General features: G+C 33.6%; 4 protein-coding genes and 1 long non-coding RNA gene across 7 annotated transcripts; 3 read left to right on the top strand and 2 right to left on the bottom strand.

The window, feature by feature from the left end:
- Window positions 1-1779: 1779 nt before the first annotated feature.
- On the top strand, window positions 1780-3073 carry LOC133704320 (desiccation-related protein PCC13-62-like). The gene is given in 4 exon segments (XM_062129117.1): window positions 1780-2131; window positions 2236-2461; window positions 2579-2833; window positions 2835-3073. Coding segments are annotated over 4 exon segments (945 nt in total). The 5' UTR covers window positions 1780-1793; the 3' UTR covers window positions 2961-3073.
- Window positions 3074-4901: 1828 nt separating this feature from the next.
- LOC133704470 (pentatricopeptide repeat-containing protein At3g48810-like) lies at window positions 4902-6387 on the bottom strand. Its single transcript, XM_062129296.1, has 2 exons — window positions 6287-6387; window positions 4902-5918 (listed from the first exon to the last, which is right to left on the bottom strand). Exons 1-2 carry the CDS (start codon window positions 6322-6324, stop codon window positions 5378-5380), a joined length of 579 nt encoding a protein of 192 aa, XP_061985280.1. The 5' UTR covers window positions 6325-6387; the 3' UTR covers window positions 4902-5377.
- A 39-nt stretch (window positions 6388-6426) lies between these two features.
- Window positions 6427-9442, top strand: LOC133704471 (uncharacterized). 2 transcript variants are annotated; one of them, XM_062129297.1, is made up of 5 exons: window positions 6428-6568; window positions 6927-7062; window positions 7579-7774; window positions 7980-7999; window positions 9119-9442. In XM_062129297.1, exons 2-5 carry the CDS (start codon window positions 6956-6958, stop codon window positions 9147-9149), a joined length of 354 nt encoding a protein of 117 aa, XP_061985281.1. In that variant the 5' UTR covers window positions 6428-6568; window positions 6927-6955; the 3' UTR covers window positions 9150-9442. The 2 variants fall into 2 exon arrangements, with proteins under 2 accessions (XP_061985282.1, XP_061985281.1); XM_062129298.1 differs by lacking the exon at window positions 7980-7999 and having other exon boundaries at window positions 6427-6568; window positions 9001-9186.
- An 812-nt stretch (window positions 9443-10254) lies between these two features.
- Window positions 10255-14627, bottom strand: LOC133705732 (protein REDUCED WALL ACETYLATION 2). 2 transcript variants are annotated; one of them, XM_062131099.1, is made up of 16 exons: window positions 14302-14627; window positions 14098-14189; window positions 13882-14019; window positions 13719-13775; window positions 13554-13626; window positions 13147-13305; window positions 12646-12795; window positions 12292-12547; window positions 12094-12209; window positions 11879-11965; window positions 11705-11793; window positions 11557-11619; window positions 11325-11381; window positions 11153-11249; window positions 10907-11065; window positions 10255-10639 (listed from the first exon to the last, which is right to left on the bottom strand). In XM_062131099.1, the coding sequence occupies exons 1-16, from the start codon at window positions 14332-14334 to the stop codon at window positions 10634-10636; spliced, it is 1632 nt and encodes a 543-aa protein (XP_061987083.1). In that variant the 5' UTR covers window positions 14335-14627; the 3' UTR covers window positions 10255-10633. The 2 variants fall into 2 exon arrangements, with proteins under 2 accessions (XP_061987083.1, XP_061987084.1); XM_062131100.1 differs by having other exon boundaries at window positions 13882-14016.
- Window positions 14628-18845: 4218 nt separating this feature from the next.
- On the top strand, window positions 18846-20093 carry LOC133704682 (uncharacterized). The gene is made up of 2 exons (XR_009844108.1): window positions 18846-19429; window positions 19610-20093. It is a non-coding gene; the product is annotated as an uncharacterized LOC133704682 (long non-coding RNA).
- The last annotated feature ends 4698 nt before the right edge of the window (window positions 20094-24791 follow it).

Raw genomic sequence — 24791 nt, 5'->3', positions numbered from 1 at the left:
GTGCTCATCAAAGTACTGGGAATCTTCCATGCTAGCCATGTGGTTTTCAAACAAGCCGAATTCAATTTCCTCTAGCTGAAAGAACTTCAACTCAAATTTGACAAGCTTTTCCAAAAAAAAAACCCAGCAAGCTTAAGGATTAGATGGCGATGTAATTATTCCTCAATTAAAAAAATAATCAATTTAAGACTTCTTTTTTCATATGGCGATTCAGTATGGCAGCATATTCAGATATATTATATATAAGTACTATAATGGAGAACTAATAGGTTTATTAAAGCAACTTCACTGTTAAAGTATCAAGATATACTCAAGCACACGATATTGGCGAGTTTAACGACTTTTGCCTGCAAATGGCAAAGAGCATTAACTTTAATTCGTCAATAAAAGAAAAGGAAAACAAATTCATGGTTTCATACCAATTGCATTTGCAAGTCTTAAGAAAGAGATCTGAAACATTTGAGCTTAATTAGAAAGAAATGAATTGTACAGCACACATAGACAAGAGAATATAAGAGTAAGCCCATCAGTTACGTCGCTAGCTAGCGAAGAAAAATTAACTGAACGAAACAAGAACCATGATGCTATCTACTTCCTCCACCATATATAGCTACTGTTCTTGCTTCTCTGATCCTCCTCCTAGCTCCAACTTCTTATTCTTCTCCACACGTTATAGAGAAATCTAGAGACTCTCCAATCCCACAATCAACTTCTTGAATTTCCTTCTTTTTCTATATGAATGTTATTTGGGTCAAGGATTAGACAAGTTTTCTCCAAATTTAACCATGGGAGGACCAACACCCTTAGGTGCTAAGGGATTCCCAAGGCCATTGCTGGATTTGAGTCCAAAATCATTTGAAAAAACCGTGAAAGCTGCTTTTGGGAGAATACTTCGTTGGACTGTATGTAAAATACTTTTGTGCAGTACTTCCAAAAGCCAAATATCGAATAACCCATGAAGGTACATCTTAATTTCAGACTTGTTCTTATTATGTATGTAAGCATGTTTGTATGTCACAGTTGCAGACTGCATGGGCATAATTACATAATGCCTTAGGCGACGCTGTAACCTTTTGCAGAAAGCATCAGATTCGAACAATCATGTGTGGCCTTGGTGGTTTAAGTTAAACCAAAATCAGAAGTTCTTCAATCCAGGACTGTCAGGTGACATTCCTCAATTCCGAGATACCAAACGTGAAGAAAAGGTTATATATCCTATAGTTGGATAATAAACCAAAACAAAGCGCAACCCATTGGAGATCCAAGCTTGAAAACAGCTTCTTTTACCCATGATCCAATTACAGATCCTCCACATAATAAGGCTAAATGCATGCATGTTATAAATATGTTTGGATACTACGTACTCTCCTACAGTAATTCTATGTACAAGGTGGTTTGGCACTAGGCAGTCTTAATTAACCTCGTCTTGCATCGCAATATCTTCTTGAATTATTATATATTCTTCATCGCAATCTCTTGTTAAATTCCAACCGGGATGATGATGGCAAGTGACAAGTTTTTTGTAGAGAGAGATCTTTCCACCAACCCCGTATAAGTAGACACCTCGCCATGCAAAGTCAACATTATATTGAGCTCCAAAAACGCTATCCCTCTCCTGATCTTCCTCTTTAAGTTGCCATCAAATCCCACGTGTCATGCAATTTTTTGACCGTGTAGATTAGTTTGCCATCTAGCATTACACTTGTACAAAGTCTAAGCCTGTATATGTATGTATATAATAAGACCATGACTTGCATCACTAGCAAAGAAAATCAAGCTAAAAAAAATTAAAAATGGCTGAGCTATTTCCTTCTACCACCATAGCCACTATTATTGCTTCTCTAATCCTCCTCCTAGTTCCAATTTCTTGTTCTTCTCCATTCATTACAGATGGATCGAGAGACTCTCCGATTCCACAATCAGATATTGATCTACTTGAATTTCCTTTAAATTTAGAGTACCTTGAGGCTGAGTTCTTTTTGTATGGATCGATGGGTCGAGGACTGGATAATTTTGCTCCAAATTTAACCATGGGAGGGCCGAAACCCTTGGGTGCTAAGAAGGCTAATCTTGACCCTTACACTAGAGATGTCATCAAGCAGTTTGCATGGCAAGAAGTGGGACACTTGAGGTTCGATATCTTTTCACATCTTTGGCATGGTATTTGATCGAAGTCCAATCACTCGAGTCTCTTCTATTTGAGACGTCTAATGTGACTGTATTCTCATGATGCAGAGCAATCAAGGATACTGTGCAGGGATTTCCAAGGCCATTGCTGGATTTGAGCACAAAATCATTTGCAAAAACCATGGATGCCGCTTTTGGGAAACGATTGTCTCCACCTTTTGATCCTTATGCCTCTTCACTTCACTATCTTATCGCATCCTATGTCATCCCTTATGTTGGACTGACAGGATATGTTGGAGCAAACCCAAAACTCCAGGCTGCTGCTTCCAAGAGGGTGATGATACTGCCCTGAGTCCATAACTCAATAGATTCACTCTCTCAAACACTCCACCATAATGTTTTTAGGTTAATAATTGTTAAAGTTTACATGTTTTTGTTTGTGCATGTTCAGCTTGTTGCAGGCCTTTTGGCTGTGGAGTCTGGCCAAGATGCAGTCATCCGAGGATTGTTATATGAGTATGCCTTGATCAGGTTGCACCCATATGGGATAACTGTGGCAGAATTCACAAATCGCATTTCAGATCTGAGGAACAAGCTAGGGCAACAAGGTATAAAAGATGAAGGCCTTGTAGTTCCCAAAAAGTTTGGTGCTGAGGGGCAAATTAGAGGCAATGTCCTTGCTGGAGATGAGTACTCCATTGGATATATATGCAAGGACTCCGGAGGAAATACTAAGAGTTGTGTATGGTAGCGGTAATGAAAGTACTCCTGGAGGTTTCTACCCTAAGGGGGCTGATGGTCGAATTGCTAAATCCCATCTGCAACATTCCTAAAGCTTACTAGCTCGCATAAATGCGAGTGGTTTTATATTTTCAGCTGTATTTCAATCAATGTCCGGACCTCAAGTTCTTGCTATCACCACTATAAAATTAGCTTTCGTTGAAAATTTATGTGGATATTCTTCTTTGCTTTCTGTGCGTGGCTTTGCAATACCACAATAACAGCAACAAAAAAAGGGGAAAGATAAAAATGAATCCGTTTCTCGTTTTATGCAAAAGCAAACAACATTATGACCTAACAAGGAACAAAAAGATGTATAAACTATTATGATGATGATGATGTCAACTATATTTAATTGCAATTTCTCTGCGCCACCTAATGAATAACCACTGAATGCGATCAGAGACGGAGTGCAAAATACGAAGCAAAATTACATGAGGCAATGACCTATTAGTCCATGGATATGGATTTTACTAACCAGCACGCAAGATATCTCAAGTTCTATTATATGAGCAGCCCTCGATTATTGGCCTTGATGCCGCCACTATGTCCAGTGTGGTGTGGACTCAAGTTTTATATCCTTTGGTAAAAATGATTGTAACCTATTGCAGCAAGCATCAGATATGTAAAAAAGCTATAGCAGAACAAGCACTAAAAAGTTCTTGATCGGTTATCTGACAGTACCTGCTCTCAGAAAAATGCAAGCAGTTGTCCTCTTTGCCTACTCCAGAGTGCAAGTGCAAAAGGTTGTCAACAGTTGTCAGTTCATACAATATTCAAGTAACATTCAACGTAGCAGATAAACCCAGCCATCGTGGGAATGCCATCTTTATTGTTAATTTCAAAGGAGTATCCCAGTTAAGTTATTTGAACCATAAGGTTGAAGGATAAGCACATCCTAAGATGCTCTGCCACGGCCATGGGTGTGCGGCTGTGAGCCCAGCATCTTATGTTCTCTTAGCACATATATCCCACCAAGGAATTCACAAAATTTATCATCATCAACAACAACAACAACAAAAAATTGTCAAAAAGGTGCTCGTACCGCCAGAGATAACAATGCCACAGCCGTCTTAATTGATATACTACGTTTGCTCATGTCTCTTATAGTTTCTCCATCCATCCTTCCACCTACAGTAGCAAAACCAGTTTTTGGCTTGCTGACTCAAAGAAGCGTACCTATTTCCATCTCACCATTCATCAAAGGCTTACATTAAGATTTCGTGAATGCTATCATTTTATCAAAATTATTGGATGATAACAGCCACAACTTCATGAGCCCAGATATAATAACCAATGCCCATCTGAAAATGCCACTCATTCCGCCGGGTTAATCAATCCCACAGCGCTTGAACTTGAAAAATGAACCTTGTACAAAATACAAACCAAGAAGAACTGGATGGGCTCTAGCGGGAGATGGGATACATGAAAGATGGAGGCCGCACAGTTCCAGAAAGTTGGTGTTCAGGGATGATAAGGAGGGAGGAGATGTGACTTGTATGTAGCCAGTTGCAACGAAAAAGTGTTCTGGTGGTTTCCCAAAGTGAGGATCTGTAATGAGATATCTGAAGATTGCTAACTAGTTACTGAAATAATAGTGAGTGGTTTAGTGTTTTCAATGTTTGGACTTCATGATCTTGCAATAAAATTAATACTTACACGATGAGAAGATATTTGGTTTTCTGCTTTCCTTCAGTGTGTGTGCATGTGCCTTCGCAATAACATCTTTGAGAGAAGAAATTTTTTTGTGAAAAAATAGTAGCATCATTGTCTCTTCAGGACCATAATAAACATATGAGTAGATGTGATAGTGTTGTCACTATAAGTGTGATTTTTCTCTCCAGCTAGTGAATAACCCATGAAGGTGACAATACAGAGAGCAAACTATGCAAAATTACATAAAGCAAAGGATGTCGATTCATAGATATGGCACCATATTGATCGACTTTCAATCAATTTGAAAATCCAACTTATTAACCAGAATCCACGGGATCTCAATTCTAATATATGAAGAAGCCTTGATTATTGACCTTGATGCTTCAACTGCATCTGAAGTATGGTTCAAGTTCAACACCTGCATTGACATGAATGATCCATCAGGTGTTGCAATCTATGGCAACAAGCATCAGTTTAATAACGATTATATTGCCAAACAAGTAGTACAGAATCTTTCATGAGTGCAATGACGAGTAAGGGAGCCCAACAAGGAGACCCACACATATTCAGTCAACGTGAGCACCCATTGCATTTCATTGATTGCTGGACGGCATATTTATCTGTTTATTTGAACTTTCCAGGAACATTCAAACTCAAGGAACTTGTCCATTAGCCAGAATATCATCCACATTCCACAATGTTAATTGGCCCCAAATAACCCAATTTGTTAAACAAGCCACTGACTAATGCATTCCACGTGGCATGATTGGGGCATATGCCTTCGTTCATCATCTTATCAAGACAGAAAATGGCTTCATCTACTCCAATCCAATTGCAGAACCCCCCAAAAGACTAGTGCATGTAAATATGTCTGGATACCTCCCTCCTCTGTTAATCTATCTACAAGCTGGACGGCAGTCTTTACCTCGCCTTGCTCACAGTATGCATAAATTACCGTGTTATATGTGATGGCATCAGGCTTGGTTCCCCCAACCAGCATTTTCCCAACAAGCTGCGAAGCATCTTTTAGCATTCCAGCATGACAAAATCCAGACAAAATGGTATTATAAGTCACTAAATTCAACTCGATCTCCATTTCTTCTATCTCTCCAACTATCCGAAGAGCTTCTTGTATTCTGTTTGCATTGAAAAGACCATCCAAAAGTTCATTATATTTTGTGGCATTAGGTGAACACCCATATTTCCCCATTTGATCGAGCACTTTCATTGCCCACTCCACCTTTCCACTGCAACATAAACCTTTGATAAATGTATTGGATGTAATTGTATTTGGAGGACAATTTTCATTCGCCATATTCTCTATAAGATGATGAGCATGACTGAACATTAAATTCCTGCAGAGTACATCCACCATACAAAAACATTAGGAAGGCAACTGTTGAAGGAATTTGAATTGGCTATTGACTTGAAGTAATCTAAAGCTAATAGAATACTGGTTCTTTCTTTAACTTGTTTATAACATCAGATTCCTCGAGAAAGTTTTTATCTTTTTGTTCATTGTGAAGTGGGCCTTTTTGTATATAGTACAAAAGGGATCGAAGGTTTTTGCTTTTTTTAACAATAAAGAGCATCCTGCTTTCATATACATAGTAGAAACTTGTCTTAAAAAGAAGTTAACAAATCAAGAAGACAAGTCAGATTATCGATTAAAATCAAGAAAATCTCAAAAACCCATTAAAAAACTTGGACGAGAAAAGCATACCCGGACGAGGGAGCGGTTGTTATTAGCCAGAGCAGCATTGCTGCTCTGCTTGTATCAAGTGATTCTTAAATTGCTGAAAGCGGCGTCGTTTAGTGAAATAAAACTGAAGAGGGACTGGAAGTTCAACCTTTATAGTATTGGGAAATATTTGAAAATATGGAATGTTTGAAGGATGTAAGTGAATATTGACAAAGCGAAATACACTCGGCTTTGCTGATTTTAAGGAAACAACAAATCGAGGACAAAAAAGAAGAGTTTACTGAAGTAACAGTGCGAGGCCAGGTTTGAACTCTCTCTTTTTATTATTTGAGTTTGTTTTATATATATTTCGATTCACAGATCTATCAATAATGATAAACTCTTTATTCGTGTTTGCTTAGTTTTAAATTCGTTCTGTTTTCAGCGAATTCTTAGGTTTCGATTTTCAACAAAGTTTAATGCTGTTACTTTGGTTTTATAAACAATCCAATTCGTTTTTCTTTTTTTATGTACAAAGTTCTTTTTTTAATTAAACTCGAGGGATCTCTTGATTATCTGAGGACCCTTTTTCCTTTTTAGTGAAGAATTCAGAATGTGTAATTAATGCTAATTCCAAAATCATGTGAGGTTCTTCTCATTATGGTTGCTTTTCTGTTTTCAGATTTATCAGATTAGCTAAAGGTAGAAGCGATGGCGGGGCATAACGAGTCTGAGAAAAAGTCAAGCGATGCTGTGGATGATTTGCAAACATTCAGAGCTGAAAATTTGCAAAGTAACATGAAAGTTATATATTACAGGTTTGTTTCAATAAATTAAGATTTATGGAGCCATTATCAAGAATTTTATGCTAAAGTTTTGTGTGTGAGCATGCTCCTAAAGGTTTCAGCTCAAGTTAGAAATTAGGTTTATGATTATTTGGGAGAATTCTGGCCATGTGTATGATTTTCAGTTGATGTATTATGTGTGAATTACAGCAAAACAGTTTATTCTGGTTCAAATAACCAAGTAGAAAGTAGAGTTGATGTTTCCTAAAGAAAAATGCTTAATCGTAACAAATTCATTAAGGAACATAATGGCATAACAATAGTTGAATAAGGAAGAATGAGGAAGGTGTGTTTCAGGATTAATTTGGGCAAGGTTTAACCGGTTATTTGGGACCCTGGTGAGATTTAGAGATTGAGAAATAGCTGAAAGTTGAAATCTTCGTGGGAAAATCACAGAGCAGTATGCAATTTATTACAAGATATAAACTGTAGTTTGGAGTCTGTTGTGTGTTTATGACAGCATCTAAGCCTTATCTTTTTCCTGTACAGCCGAACATTTTTGTCTATCATTGGTGGGGTAATTGCTGGAATCTTGGGATTCACTGGCTTGACTGGATTCGTCTTTTATTTTCTTGTGATGGCTATCACTTCAGTTGCGCTCATAGCTAAGGCAAAGTTTTCCATCCATACATACTTTGACTCCTGGAACCGAGTTGTATTTGATGGCTTTTTGGGTGGGCTTATGGTATGTTTCTCTGGTATTTATCAATACATTTTTCTTTCCTATCATTTCTGATTTCACTTTACCCAAGATTCTACTCTTTCGTAGCATTCCTTTTCCCTTGCTTGCAACTAGTACACTTTGAGAAGTAAATGTCTGCTTTCTTTGTTTACCCTCATTCATATATGAGATAAGAGGTAGATTGACGGTTTTTTTATGTTTCATGCAGTCGTTCGTGTTGTTCTGGACGTATCCTTTGCATTATTTAAGATATCTTTCAGTTAATATACTTGAAAACTATAATTGCAATAGCAAGCTGTGTTAGTCATCCTATCAAAATAAGGATTATATGATTTTTCCTCAACATAAGCATTATCAGGGGCTTTTCGTTTCCCCTGGGCTAATTGATTAAGGACCTGTTTCTTCTTGTTGTTTTGTGTTGTTATGCTGCTTTGGCTGCTGTGCTGTCATACTTAACTGTTTGGCTATGCTGCAAAACAAAACATATCAAAGTAATTGTTATGGAACTGCCATGGTGTTATGTGAATAAACTTGTGCTCTTTGAATTCTAATAACTATAAAGACGTGAAATTATTTCAAGACTTTCAGTAGCTAAATTAGCTAATAAAAATTTAAATTATATTTTGATATTAAACAGTTTTATTAAACTGGTGTAATTTTTTTTGTGCTTGTAAACCTAAAAGCACCATTGAAAAACTTGTGCACTAATTTCATGTCATGAATAGTATATAACAAGGAAGAGTGTTCAAAATTATTTATATGTGCATAAAAAATAAATACAAGTTACTTTGGATGATCATTATAATATTTATGTGTGTGGATGCATTATCGAGAATGTGAAAGAATGGTGTTGAAAATATTGCAATAAATGTGAAGGTAAATATGCGCACACTATTGGTAATTTTGTGATCCTGAAAAAAAAATTGAAGTTAATTTTTTCTTTTTCAAAAACAAATAAATTGCATTTTATCTTAAAAGCATGCCCCCATCTGTCTTATAAATGGAGTAACCTCACTCTCCATAAAGTTAAATTCCTTGCTGAACACATAGATGGTATTCGGGGGGTTAAGTAGGCTCCAGACTTTGATGATATTGGACTGTATGTGGGTTGCATGCCGGCGGAGGAGGGTGTGTATATATATATATATATATATATATATATATATATATATATATATATATCTTTTTTCTTAAATAAGTGGTCAAATTCTTCTATTTGTTGATTTCAGTGGCAGAACTAGGGTGCTTCTAGACACTGATACCAGAAAGCATATGGTTTCAAAGAATCAGGCATAAAAGATTTGCTTTATCTGCTTTTTACTGTGGTGCTTTTCTTGACATGAGTAGATTTGCTTATGATATCGTGCATATATTCTGATGAAGAGACAAGGTAGCTGCTCTGTCTTGAACGGAAAGGAAGCTCCACTGCTGCTGCACATTTACAACACCTTTGAGTTCAAATATGGCTTTAATGTGTTATATCCATTACAAACAATCACAAAGATTGTTTGTTTGGTGTTGTCTTTGTTTCAATTGTGTTTTGGTTCAACAAAACCCTTAGTTTAGGCTTTGACTACACTTGGGAAACCTTTGCTCGTTCAATTCTGTATGAATACCGCTCTATCTTTGCTGGTTGGATCCAATGACAACAATCTTCTATCTTAGTATGCATTTTAAGCTCGCAGTGTGTCTCTTTTTTATTCTTATGAGAAAAATCGCTGGGAAGTGTGCTTTGCTTTTCGTGGATGGGAAATGCCGTAATAATAGATCTCGAGGGTATGTTTACATGAAAATCAAACAATTCGTGAGGTAACTGGGTTCCTAAGCTCAATCCGTGCGGATAGTGAGCGCGTGCAATATATAAAAGAATTCCGCAGAAGGTTCGTTCATCTCATTTGACAATCTTTCACTTCGACGGGTACCCCATGCTGACTAGAGCTGAATAAAGCTTTCGGAAATAGTAGAGGCAAAACCAAGGAGAAGAATATTTACGGCGTGTTTGGCAGTTTTTTATTTTGTTTAGAAATATATTAAAATAATTTTTTTTATTTTTACCATCAACATTTTAAACAATTCAAAAATATTTAAAATATAATTTTTTGACAAACAGTAAAATACGTTTAACTCACCATAAGGGACAAGTACAAAACAAAAACAAGTTTAATGAAAACAAAAATAAACAATGTTAGTGGAACAAGTTTAAAATAAACACATCTCCTCTATCCCAAACATTTTCATCTCATGTATCACAAGAAAACAATCAATCATTTTCATCTCTTCTATCACAAGAAAATAATCAATCATTTTCATCTCTTCTATCACAAGAAACTAATAATCAAACGCTATCTTAGAGCTTAGTTAGTAAAACACATCCTGTTGTTTCAAGCAACCTTAAAAAGAGCATCAAGATCCATTAAACCATAGTGTCTTGCTGATATGTAGCTCAAATATCATAATCCCAAATGCTAATGTAGTGAGAAGCGTTAAGCCAATAAAAGTTTGGTGCAATATGCTTTAGACACTACTCAATACAATGTCAAACTCATGGAAGCGTAGGGAATTGCTTTGGTCGGTGAATTTTACATTGCTGCAGTAATTGCTTTACTACTGCTGTGAAAAAATTAATCAAAACATGACAAAAATAACACCTCTGTTGAAGGTCATGTCTTTCATGACCTTCCTGTACAATAAAGTAACGAGACCTAAGACCACTGATATTGATCCTTCCATTGTTTCTCCCCAGTGACAAATTGAAATGAATCCGTTTCATCGTTCATTTTCTTTCAGAGGCAAAATCTAGTTGTGGAGCAATATTCTTCCTGTATGCTCATGGAAAACAGATAGCAATCTTGCAGTTTCCTCTCAAATCTGTAAATTCAAAGAGTATCAGCCACTTGTGCATTCAGATGACAAGCTGCACAATAAATTATCATTGTTCTATAGCTGCAATAATATTCAAGTAGTATTCCATGGGAGGCACACAAGCAGCAGCCAATGGATGTGTATTTCCACCATTTTACCAGCCAATGGACATCAAAAACTCTCATTATCTTTTGCTGGAAGTGCTCTTCAGTGCTGGAAAGCACAAGAATAGCAACTCGATACTCGTCAAGAATTTATAAAAGTAACACTTACCAGCATCTGAGGGACCTTTAAGAATACAAATGACAGTGAATAGAGAACAACTGAAACTGCAACTGCTGTGATTATGTTGTTTGTCAGGCGCTTATCGTCTTTACTGGGTACAAATGCTGTTTTCAACGTATTTGTCAGATCAAAGAGCCTGTAAGAAACCTACAAGCAAAAAATTTGACAGTTCTTGAGTGATTGAATTATACCAATTACCTTTTGAGATTTTAAAATAGTAAGATCGATGCTTACCGCGACATATATGGAGGTGGTAAGCATAAAGTTCAACATTGGGTAGTCTGGAATTAGAGAAAGTAACAATTTTGGTTGGCCATCTGGAATTCCTGATCTGCAAGTTTATAAAAACCAATATGAGGAAACCAGTGTGAGCATCCACAAAATCACCAGCATAACAATATCATACCTTAACCAGATATGGATCTGAGAAATGTAGGTCTCCAGTGTGATTTTCCCCAGCCATCTAGTAAACAAAGTAATAAAATCACTAAAAGTTCTACAACAATAGATCCAGACTCACAGGAAAAGGAGTTCCCTAAGGTTTCCTCCTATCAGTGCCTCCAGCAAATGATTTAACTTCAATTTAAGGAAGGAGGAGAAAATCAGCAAATACATGAATCAACTTATAGGTCACTTACGCGAAAAGGGTCAAGCTGTAGCAGCGGAAGTGCTGGGTGACATTTCTCAAACAAATGTACACACTGATCAACCAGAAAACAACAATAATAATAATAAGCAAAATTTCTGAAAAGTTATTACAGGCACATTTAAGGGGGCAACGCGTACGTTATGGGAATCCACGAGGTATAAGGATGGTATTTGTTGTAAGTAACCTTGTCCAGCTTGTATATGTACTCGTACCACGTATATCCCACCTAGAAAATTCACAAAATCTGTTATTGACATCATCACCACAGCCATCATAACCAACAGCAACAACAGTCAACAAGGCTGTAATACCGCCAGAGATATTGTTGCAACAGCTGTTTTAATTGATATTCTGCGCTTCGCTTCTGTCTCCTCTAGTTTCTCCATCCATCCTTCCACCTAAAATAACAAACACTAATTATTTGGCCACCGACTCAAAGACTCCCAAATCCATTTCCACCAAAACATTAAAGAACCACAAGCACATACAAAAGCTCCATGAATGATGTGGTGTCTTCCGAACTTACCATTGGATGATAGTAGGCATATATCATTCCAACTATCCAGATATAACGATCAAGGCCTGAACGGAAATGCCACTCGTGCAAGCGGGGCAAATCTGGTTTCGCAGGATCAGTATAACCTGCAGTACTTTGAGGCATTAGGATCCCCAACCCCCGCCCAATGCTTTAACAATAGAAATGAACATTTGGCAAGATACCAACCAAAAAGAAAAGTAAATGGGCTCCAAACCACTTCAAATACTCCAGGAGTTTCCCACATCAGAATGACTACAAGGAAGCAAGCAATAATTTTTGCAGCCATGACTGATCCAATCTCATTGTACTTGTTGAAAATACCAAGTGCCGCATAAACCATAAGAGTGAAAAGAGTGTGCATTGGGCAAATATAGTATAGCATGTAACTATTGTTCAGTACAACACAGCACACTAGCACCAGGAAATTAAGCCGCCACATCATCTGCTCAGAAAAAAAACAAAGGAAACTTAGAACTGGAAGAACATTAATATGCAGAGAGCTAGGGTGAACTATGTTTAAACTTTAGGGTGAAAAGATACCTGTGCAAACCTAGCAAGACTGAAATCTTTGCGAACATAATAATACGAGAAGTTGCCGAATCCAGTCATCCACACATATGAAGCAATAAAAACACGGATTGCATTGTAAAATTCGGTCGCAGCAAAGTAATGGTACATTAAAAATAATACCTGCAAGACACCAGAAAAATGGGTAAGACCACACATTATGGCATGCACAGAAAGCACATATGAATAAACCCAGCCAACATATAAAAGAAACATCTCAGAACTTCAACATACATTGGTGTTAAAAAAACACATGACATGTAAAAGAAGGAAAGATGATCTCTAAATGGTTGAAGAATGCTTCAACAGATGACTTTGCCAATACTGTTCAACAATTTAAGTCAGGCATAGGATGTCAAGGTCAAATAACCACGAATATTTACAGAGTATCGGTTGCCAAATCTTGTACACATTAAGAAAACTCAATGAACAGTTTGAAAACGTATAGTCATGCTGTCTGAAAGAATGCCAAACCTGCATCCAGCCTTTCCACTCCTCAGTTTGATGCCTATTCAAATAAAGTATAGGTTTCCCAGAGAATGGTGACTTGTCATGATGTATCTTGAAAGAAGTTATTGCTGAAACTATGATGAGGAGGAAGTAGAGAAACAAGAAAAGATCTCGATTGTAACTCTGCAGGGACAGATATTAGCAGAGTTAAAACATAATCACTAGCAGTAAAATAAAAATAACAAATTTCACAAATTTTAATCCTGATAAGCACATAACCCATCTACAAGGTGAGTCAGCTGTTTGATGTTTTAATGTTGCAACAATGATTTTTTGTAAATGATAGCATAGTGTTCCTATTGGTGACCACATGCTTTGCTGAAAACTTACAGACCCCGAAATAAAGATTGCATGACACAAAGGAGTGGCACCTTCTTAGATGAGCCAAGAATATCAGTGCGGTCGCATATGTAAAAATACACCATAAAGAAACCAAATTCCGATCTGCAAAGAAGAAAGAACTTGTATTTAAATTTGCTAAGATACGAGAAACTAAAAGTTTCTCTTTAATCTTGATCCAAAAACAAATTACTTACATGGCTCTAAGCGTCAAGCGATTATCAATCAAGAACTGCTCTTCCATTGTAAAGAACCTGAATATAGTAAAAAAAAAAAAACACGAGCAGTAATTAAATTTAAGCATGAAAAACGAGAAAAAAAAAGTTCAACAACAACTGAGAACTTTCAAAAAGGCAATACCTGAAAATAGGAAATGTGGAAGTTGAACTCCTAGTTTTGGGAGAAGCAGACTGAACTCCTCCCTCTAGTAAAACAGCTCTATCATCTTCTTTGACCGCTTCGTTCCCCAATTCAACCAATCCAACATCAGAATGCCTACTAGCAAACCAACATCCCAAATTAAGAAAAAATAACTTAACTTGAATTAAACTTTCGTGGCAGCAACCGTTAACTTACGCTTTGGCTAAGGTGTTGTTTTTTTTGTACTCCAAATACTCGGTGTAGATCCAAGCAGCAAATACAGGTACGATTCCAAGCAAGAAAGAAAACTGCACCAAAATTTAACAAACATCGTTCCTAGTAATTATACAATCAAAATTAACTGCTAAATCAAGCATCGCACCAAGATCCAAAGCAAAATGAGCTCAGAGAACCACTCACCTGGCCGGGAGTAACAGGAGATAACATCTGCATTTTTTGGATTCTGGTTTAAGTAAGTTCAATTCAAGCACGACTAAGATTAGCAAAATGAATGATATGCATGTTAATGTGATGCCAGATCTGGTAGTTTACGTATTAAACGGAACCCTAAATTTGCTCCAAAATCTAGCTCTGTCTCTCCCTGTGTTGTTGTAATATGTGATTTGCTGCAGAAGTTTTTATTTTTATTGTTGGTGTGAAAATGGGAGAGACGGTAAAAGGAAGTGTGTGGAGAGACGAAGGCACGAAGCAACAGCGGTTAGTTGAGAGAAATGTGTTTTTTATGAAACCGCCATGTACTATTTCTAACCTGCCAATAATTTTTGCGATTTCGTGTGATTTTTAAAAGTTTTTTTCTTTAAAAATATATATTTTAAATATTAAAATGTTATAATAATTTATAAACATAATTTAAAATAAAATAATTATTTTTTAAAAAAAAAAACAGGTTAAATCACAGCAGATGCAAGCACTTCTTTGTGGTGTGATCTTGAACCAAGGGTGTGGATTTTTTGGGAATAGATGTGAAGAATGCTGTGTTGTTTATTAGTTGATAATAATATATATATGAGTAATTAATATGTTGATTAGATTTGTAGGCTTACTGGCATTGACGCGTCAACCCAATGCTCTTCTGGTCCCACCAATTCCTTCTTCTTCTTCTTTTCCCTCATCAACATTGCAAACTTTCTTATACTAATATCTTCTTCTCTTTTTTTAATTGAATTTTTATTTTAGGGCTAAATTATTATTTTAGCTTTAATATTATTTTGAACTGATTGAAATTATGGTATATTATTATTTTTTACTTAGAAATATATTTAAATAAAAAAAATTTATTTTTAAAAAAATATTTTTACATCAGCACATTAAAATAATTTGAAAATATAAAAATATTATATTTTAAATAAAAAAATCAAAACTTTTTAAATATACTATTTACATGTGTTTCTAAACATACCCAAAACATTTTTAATACCTTATAATCAAGTTTTGCAAGGACAAACTAAACTTGTGAATGGACAAATCAAAATTAGATGGGTTTCTTGTGTATAACTAGTATGATACTGTAGTGTAATATATTTTTTAAAAAAAAATTCTTACAAATATATTAATTTTTTTATTTTTAATATTAAAACCATTAAAAAACATATAAAAACATTAATTTAATATTTTTTAATAAAATATACTTTCAAAACAAACTAATAAACAAAACGACAGCACTCGTCAACACTAAATACTGAACTGTGAAAGATAGTTTGAAAATCCTAAACGATTAGAATATCGGAATACTGAGGTGAACTGGACAGTGAAGTTTCGAGAATAAAAAATAATGGTTAACAGCCCAGATCTTGACTAACTGGAATGATATCTGGCATTGGATGGCAAAAAATGGGCTGGTATGCAAATTCAAACTCTTTTTCTTTGTTGGAATACCTAATTCGACTCTAGCAAACCATGTACTGTCACTTCCCTATTTTGGATACTGCCCCCTGTATATCCTTCAATTATCTTGATTAATATTTTGTGCCCGGTAAAATGGGTGGTGCCAGTTTTAGTTATTTCTTCTGAAAAAGAAAATCGTATGCGTTAAACCATACCATTGAATTTCAAACTTTGGATTAAAAATCTTCAAAAAAAAAATTGTCGGAATTAGCGTTGCTGAGATTTATTTCGGCATGGACTCGAGTCACTGACCTGCGAGGCTGCGACCCCTCGGTGTGTGCTAGCATATGGTGTAGCAGATCGGATCGGTCACTAACAAAATTGAATGTGCTGTCGGCGGATGTGGAAAGCGTGTGGGTGTCGGTGACAATGTCGTTTCAAGTTTTTTTAAAGAATAAAATAAATAGTGACTGGGTTGACTCGAGTCTACTTCACAACCCACAGCCAAGGTTTTAAGCCTAATCAGCCCAAACCAAATCCCGTAGCTATGCTCGTGGGCCCGTGGCAGAGATTTAGCTCAGCCTTTCAAGTTGAGGCTCTTCCACCTTTTGCTTCCCGTTATGCAGTGAGCTCTTTGAAACAAGTTATTGGATTGTTGTACAGAGAAGTGTACTTTAATTTCTTGGTTTTACATGGTTTCTTGGAATTGTGATACCTATTATTAATAGATTTAAAGTATTTTATTTAAAAATATATTAAGTTAATGTTTTTTTATTTTTAAAATTTTATTTTTGATATTTTCGTATTAAAATGATCCAAAAATACTAAAAAATATTAATTTTAAATTAAAAAAATAATATTTTTTTTTTGAAAACATGAATTGGATTGCGTTTCCAAACGGGCTGTTAAACTCTGTAGTAAACATCAGTAGAAATTTAATAATTTCTATCCATTAACAATATAAAAATGCGTGATCAGGCCGTTTTAAAAATAATTTAATTTTGATTAATAATCCAAATGGATAGAGAAAAAAAAAACAAGTATAATATCAGAAAGAGACAAAGTTCGGAATGAACTTAATGGGCTGGTCTGTTGACGAGGCATGTAAATTCATTTTATTTTTTATATTTAGAGAATCCTCGAGTCTATACGTAGAAGGCAGCTAAACGAAAATTTCCTTGTAAGAAAAAAAGTTACAATCACCAGCACAAACCTTGCTACACCATTACTACCCAGGCTCGTTATCCCTCGCACCAGATTCATGCACAGGTAAGGTGATTTTAATTTCTTGTTTAATTATTACAAGTTATGGTATTTATTTTGCTGATCAAGTCAGCATAAAATGCAAAAATTGTTCCTTTAACTTGAAATTGGAAAGATTAATGACGTTGATCGGAGGCACCTGATGGTGTTTTGCTGCCGGTATACAAGCCATGTGGATTGGAGCTGTTGCTAGGTAGTTTTGCAAAAAAGTCGTTGGTACTTTGTGCTTTCTTGGTATCGCGCTTCTTTTTATTTTTAAAAATATTTTTTATTTGAAAAAATATATAATTAGTTTTTTAAGTGATTTTTAATGATTTTAATCTACTAATCTACAAAAATAAAAATAAAAATCTATTATTTTAATATATTTTTAATTAAAAAACATTTAAAAAAAACTCTACGTCAAAATACTAAAACGTAAAAATCCCAGTCCATGACCATGAAGACCAATGCAACAGTTCCCAACCGGTCAAAGCTCTCAAATGAGAAATTATTATATTAACTATCAACCAGGTTAATTCTTCAGGAAATATTCAGACAGCTTGAAATAATGGACTTGGCTTCCAGTATTCCATGACAATTAAATTCATAGGATTAAACATTAAACAGCTGGAGAAGATAACACGAAAATAACTCATCCCCACGTCAGCAATTACTTGTACGTTTAAAAATTTAATATTAACCATCGTGATGGCACAATAATAAAAATTTGAGACTAAAAGATTTATTTCTTTTATGATTTTAGATCATATGATAGCCACTGAAGGCTTATATAGTCGTTAACTTCAAGACTCGTGGAATTAGTTGAGGTACGCGCAAGCTGACTCGGACACTTACATTAAACTAAAAAATAATCTAATATTTCTAGACAAGTTATGCTTTTTATTAATAATTATAATATAATTAAAATAACTCATCACCGCATTACTAATTTATAGGTATGATATGGTTAAAATATATTTTAAAAAATAAAAATTAATATAAAAAATATATTTTTAAATCTAAAAAAATCAAGTAAAAACTTGACTGAGTTAATTTATAAAATATCATAAATAAATATATAGATATTATTTAGAAAGTATATTGATATCTTACTAATTTATAATGTTTTTTTAATTTTTTTATATATAATAAATCATGTCTTTTATTTTTAAAAGATAGAATTGTTGTTTACTGTACAGAAAAACTACGAAAACATAGAGTATGAGTTAACATTCTAGTCACAACAATACTTCTATTATAAATAAAAATTTATAAATTTTCTTATAGATAGTTCGTATGGATTATCGTTAGAGGTTGGATAATTGAACGGCTCATGATTTGTAACAACTCTACATTTAAATAATTATTTAAAACAAAAAAATCGTATCATAATATAATATATTTTTAAAGGAATCTAAATTTATCTAATAAAATCTTAAAACTTTCAAATAATTTTATTTTATAATTTTTACATAGTATATAATATTTAGTAACGCAGCACTGTTTCACTTGTTAATCTCTTCTAGCACTGCTCTACTTTCACCATCATTTCCGTGGCCCTGGGAATCTTAAAGTGGTAATTTCTTGAATTTGCTCACTGTATCTTTCTGGTTGTAATCGAATTGTATTTTTTTCCGCTTTTTTTCCCTTTCGAACTTCAAACCGGAAAAAAGAAAAGGAAAAAGGAATAAAGTAAAATGTTAAAATCAGGACAAGAGAGTGAAACGGAATCAGGGCAATTACTAATCAGACCCGGATGGATCCTTCACCGTGAAAAAGATTCGTATAATTTTTTAGCCTGAATAAGATGAAATGACATATCTCAGATTCACTACACACACACACATATAATCTTAAAAAATCCACATTGAACACTTGTATATAGCAGGGGATGGTGATATCAAAATAATCTAAAAATTTTAAATAAAAAAATAATTTAAATTTTAAACAAGCAAGCGTTTTGGCCACACCAACCGCATCCTAAGAATGGATTGCCATCTCACATTAATCTTTCAACATCCATGGCCTCTTTTTAACATGCTAAGATACATATCCCACCAATAATTCATAAATATCCCACCCCCGATCTGGCACTACTTGCAGGAAAATTCCAACACCCACTTGCAATAAAAGGTAGGAAATCCCCGGTACAGAGATACGCGTCCCGTGCGGTATCCATCAGTTTTCAGGTGGCCGGAATTCGGATTCTCTATGCCATCGTCGTCTATTTTTCGGTGGCCGGAATTTGATTTCTCATATTTCACAACAAGGTTGAGTCTAGAGAGCTTCAGGTGGTTGGATTTTTCTATTGATGATGTGTGGTGGACCTTTGTTACGGTGCTGGAGTCCGTGGCTTTAGCTGCTATGCTTTGCTACTTCTTTGTATTCTGTGGCTGTACTCTTTGATGAAGATCAACTGACCATCTCTGAATTCTTTTCTTGTACATATACATGCCTGGTAAGTTAGCGAGGAACTTGGAAAAATTTGAGTGTTTAATTATAGAGTTGCTGCACACTGTTTTCTTACCCTTATCTTCACATAGTTGCTAGTTAATTTGTTACAGTGGGCTAAAATTAGTTCCTTTTTGCGTATTCTTTTCTGGTCTGATGGTCATATGGCGTGTCGTTGTTGATGCAGTTTGATTATCTTTCCGCACAACAACTGATCGCCATATGTTACTGTTGCTACTCCTACGTCCCAGAATTGGATCCATATTGGTAAGGGAATTGATGATAACTGGTGGTAAGTCCTAATTTGTGCGAGTTTAGGCACGAGTATTAAATCTTGCCTCACCTTATTATTACAAGAACGACGACAATCTGGGTGCTCCATGCGAGTGGATGAAGTTTGGTCTCATCTTAATTCTTGGCACGATGGCTCAAAATCAGGTGAATTTTGGCGCCTGTGACGAGGGAAAATTACTGTCCAAACCAATTCATGTGGGCTAAAATTACTTGATTGGTTGCTGCGATATATCTCAGTAACCAGTATCGCTGTAATGACAGCTAAATTAGGTTCTTGTTCCGTAATTGATTTGGCTCGTATGGACAGGTTCATGGAATGTTTTTTTGGACGATGAAAGGCTCTAGTGCCCTATAATATAACTTTCTGTATTAGAACAGTCTCTGTTGTGGTTTTGTAACAAGCAATTAGGAGTGGCAGGGTAGACAATTGCCGACGGTTCATATTCAATAAGTCAATGGGCAAGTATTTACCACCGTGGAGCGTTGACTTAATTCGCGGGGAGGATAAAAAAATGAAACATTTATTCGTGTTGGAATAGAAATTGAGCAGTGAACTCCTTCAAAATTCAAATATCCGAGATCAATTGAAACTTTCACTTATCATATCACGTCTCCAGCTGGAGGGAATGGGCTGCTATCCATGTTTTGTCCTTGCTTTGAGAACCATGGTGCCATTATTCAACACTGGAAAGATAGGTCACGGATGGGTGTCCTTCCCTGTTTGTTATTGTTTTTTTTTTATTTAATTTTTTATATTTTTAAATTATTTTGATAAATTAATATTAAAAATAATTTTTAAAAATAAAAAATACTTTAAAACCCTGTCATTATTACACTCCATGCACTCCAGTGAAATGGCCCCTAATTTTGGATTTTGGTGGAAGTAAGAATGACTGCCCTTACTCGAAAGTCTTGAATGTATACTTCTTAAATCCAGACCAGCCTGGCAGGTTGACTCAGGATCTAATTAACTCGATGGCTAGACCAATCTGGATTTATCAAAAGACCGGCCAATACAACAACTCGGCAAAACCCGGTTGACTTGGCGGGTTGACTCATGACCCGGGTGAAACCCAAGTAACTTTCCATGGCAAATTTAAGATCTTATCTTTGTTTGGATCTGTGGAGGTTGAAAAATTAACAGTGATTTGATTGTAAACAATGGCTTAAGCTTCAGATCCGTGTCTTTTGAGAAGGAAAATAGGGTTTTGAAGCATAAATCTAGCATGAATAAAAAAAGAAAAAAAATTTCAAATAACAAAAAATCAAAAGAAAGAGCATGAGAAAGAGAGAGGGAAGATTTCCTGGAGATGGAAAACTTGTTGATCTCTCTTCACCAATTAGAATTTGAGCCCAAGGCATAAGAGAAAGAGAAGAGAAGCAGCGAAGAGGAAGGGTGTAGACAGAGCAATATTTTTTTTTTTGCACTTGGAGTTTTTGTCAAGCGGACATTAATTTTATTTTATAAAAAATAATCAATAAGTATATTTTATTTATTTTTTAGATTTTTTATTAAATATAAATCTTGAACTATTACTCTACTAACCTTTAAATTTTGGCTGATTTTATTTCATTCCATGTATTTTTCTCTCACTCTCAAATAAAAAAAAAAACTATATTCACTTCCTTTTCTTTTATTCTTCTCAAATTTACTATTATGAGGAAACTGTTTTATTATAAAACATAATCAAATTAGAAGCATATATTTTCTAGTTAAATACCATTAAAAAAATATCTTTCATGTTTTAATTTTTTTATAAAATATTAAAATTTTAAATATATTTTTTAAAATTTTTCTAGTTGATCTAAGTTGATTTAAATTGACTCATAAAACTTGAAATCCAATTTTTAATCCGGTCAATAACAGGACCGGGTTTAATATATATATATATATATATATATATATATATATATATATATATATATATATATACGCGCTTTAAAGGTTGATAAAAGCTGGATGCTGTCTTTTCCCAAAAGTGTCTTTACAGTGGCCAGTGACGTTTCAAGCATGTTTTTCTTTTTCGTTTTTTTTGAGTTTCGGACTTATTTCCCAAATAATTAAATGGATGTCGCAAAGTTATCTCCATGTCGATTTATTATATATAAAAAAAAAAGGCGAAGAGGTTCTACTGTATTATTATTATAATATAAACCGTGTGGAAAAAACATTTTGTGAATCCACAGTATTTTTCCTGTATACCTATGTAATAATGGGAAAAATACTGTGCAAGTCGACAGTGTTTTCCCATTTTTTCCTTATCTACCTATATAATAATATATATAATAATTTATTGCTAAATAAATTATAAGTAGGTAGGTAGAGTCTCACTCTTCACCCCCCTCACATTTTACTATAAATATTACTGTTTATTTTTTAAGGTTTGTTATAATTTAAAAGGAAAAAAAATATCAAATCTGATTGAATTCATATTTAGGGTAAAGAGTTTTTATTTTTAAAATTGAATATAAATTTAAAGAAAAAAATATTGAACATAATTGAATTTATAGTTCAATTTTACCCTTATATGTTTTATTGTAGATAACATTGTTCACTTTGTTACAGTTTTTTTGTTGTTTAAGGATTGTTATAAATTTAAATATTGAACCTGATTGAGTTTATGATCTGGGTCATGGGTTATTTTTAAATGTTGAATATAAATTTAAGGAAAAAAATATTGAACTCAAATGAGTTCATAGTTCGCGTCACGGGTTTAACGAATTAAACCACAACAACCGGATAATTATTTTTTATTTATATTGCTTTTTTTTGCTGGTATCTTTTTTATATATCTTTTTTAAAATAAATTTAAATATAAGTTTCAATTAATATCCCTCGTCTGTAATTGTTTTTTACTTATTTAGCTTTTTTTCACAAAGATTGTTTTTTTTATGGCGTTGCGTGTTTTTTATTTTTTATTTTTTTAAAAGGTTGTATATAAATTTAAGGGGAAAAAATTATTGAACCTGGTTGGGTTCATAATCCGAGTTACGAGTTTGATTTTTTTAAAAGGCCGGATATAAATTTAAGGGAAAAAATATTAAAATTGGTTGAGTTCATGGTTTAGGTCACTGGTTTTATTTTTCTTAAGATTGAAAATAAATTTAAGGGGAAAAAATATTGAACCCGGTTAAGTTCATGGGTTTAACGATTTAAGCCACGGTAACCGAACAATTTTTTTTTTCTGATATTGCTTTTTTTTTACTGGTATCTTTTTTTGATATATCTTTTTTCAAAAATAGTATTTAAATTCATGTTTCAATTAATATCCCTCATTTATGATTTTTTTTTGTCATTCAGCATTTTTTGGATAAAATTTGTTTTTTAATGGTGTTGTGCGTATTTAATTTAAAATTATTTTTTAAATGTTAAATATAAATTTAAGAGAAAACAACTATTGAACCTCGTATAGTTCTCGGTTCGGGTCATGAGTTTAATTTATTTTTTAAAGGTTGAATTTAAACTCATGAGAAAAAAATATTGAATCCGGTTAAGTTCGTGGACCAGATCACATGTTTAATGAGTTAAGCCACAACAATCGAGAATTTTTTTTTTTTGATATTGCTTTTTTTTACTGATATTTTTTTTATATATATCGTGTTTCAATCAATATCACTCCTCTATGATTGTTTTTGTTGCTTTAACCTTTTTCTGGATGGAGATTGTTTCTTGATGGTGTTGTGCGTGTTTATTTTTTAAAATGTTGAATATAAATTTAAAAAGAAAAAATTATTGAACCCGGTTGAGTTCATGGTCCAGGTCACGAGTTTAATTTGTTTTTCTAAAATTTAAGGGAAAACAATATTGAGTTCGGTTGAGTTTGTGGTTTGGGTCACGAGTTTTTTTTTTTTGGTTAAAGGTCGAATATAAATTTAGAAGAAAAAAAAATATTGAGCCCGATTAAGTTCATAATTTTGATCACGAGTTTAACGAGTTAAACCATAACAATTAAACAATATTTTTATATTGCTTTTTTTTATTAGTATTTTTTACATATCTTTTTTTAATTCATGTTTTAATTAATATCCCTCGTTGTGATTTTTTTGGCTTATTTAACTTTTTATGGGTAGAGATTGTTTTTTAATGGTGTTGTTCCTATTTAATTTTAAAACAAATTATCTTGATCCATCAATATTTTTTTTTTAATCTTTTTGTATATAAGAACTTTATTTTAAAAAATAAAAAAATAATTATTATTTTCAAATAATATTTATAATATATTCAATCTTGCATAATATTTTTTCAAATTTATTTTATTTAATCAATTTAGCACGTGTGTTTATTTTTAATATCATTTGATTGAATAAAAAGATCAATTTAAATAAAAAATAAAAAACACAACCTCGTAAATGTTATGTTTATTAACACATTCAAATTTTATAAATTTATTTTTAGTTATCGATAATACTTTTTTTATTTTTAATTCATATAGTTGCCGATTTATTTGATTACATGTATGCACAAGCTTTTCAATTTACACTTTAATTATTTTTTTTACATGTACAAAAATGCATTGAAAAAGCATGCATGTACAATTTTTTTGTAATAGAAAAAAATATACGGCTCACAGGCGACACATCGTTTTATTTTTGTTCAGAAACAATTTACAAGAAAAAAGGGCTAGTCAAGCGGGCCTGCATAGCAAACTCGCGCACGAGCTCTAACAAAACAGGTAAAGCGAGTTAGCATGGCTTACCAGGCCCAGTAACACCTGATATTTGCAAAAAAAATTTCTATTTATTAAAAATTAATGTTTTCTTTTATATGTTTTTTTAATATTTTTTATTTATATTTAGATTAACACCCTTTATATTTTTGTATGTTGCTTAGAGAGCCTTTTTGAAATTATGATTACTGTTCAGATATGCATTTAGTTTTTAAATATATTTTTCTGATTCATATATATATATATATATTATTTTGTATAAATAAACTTTATTTTTTAAAGTAAAAAATAACTAATTTTTAAATAATACTTTTAATATGTGCAGCCTTGTATATTATTATTATTATTATTTATTTATTTTATTCAATCAATCATCTCTTCATTAAATAAAAAACTTAATTAACAAAT

Source organism: Populus nigra, chromosome 10 (genome assembly GCF_951802175.1).
Source record: "Populus nigra chromosome 10, ddPopNigr1.1, whole genome shotgun sequence".
Taxonomy (NCBI): Eukaryota; Viridiplantae; Streptophyta; class Magnoliopsida; order Malpighiales; family Salicaceae; genus Populus; species Populus nigra.
Note: the sequence above shows the minus strand (reverse complement) of the source record. Positions and strands in the feature narration are given on the sequence as shown.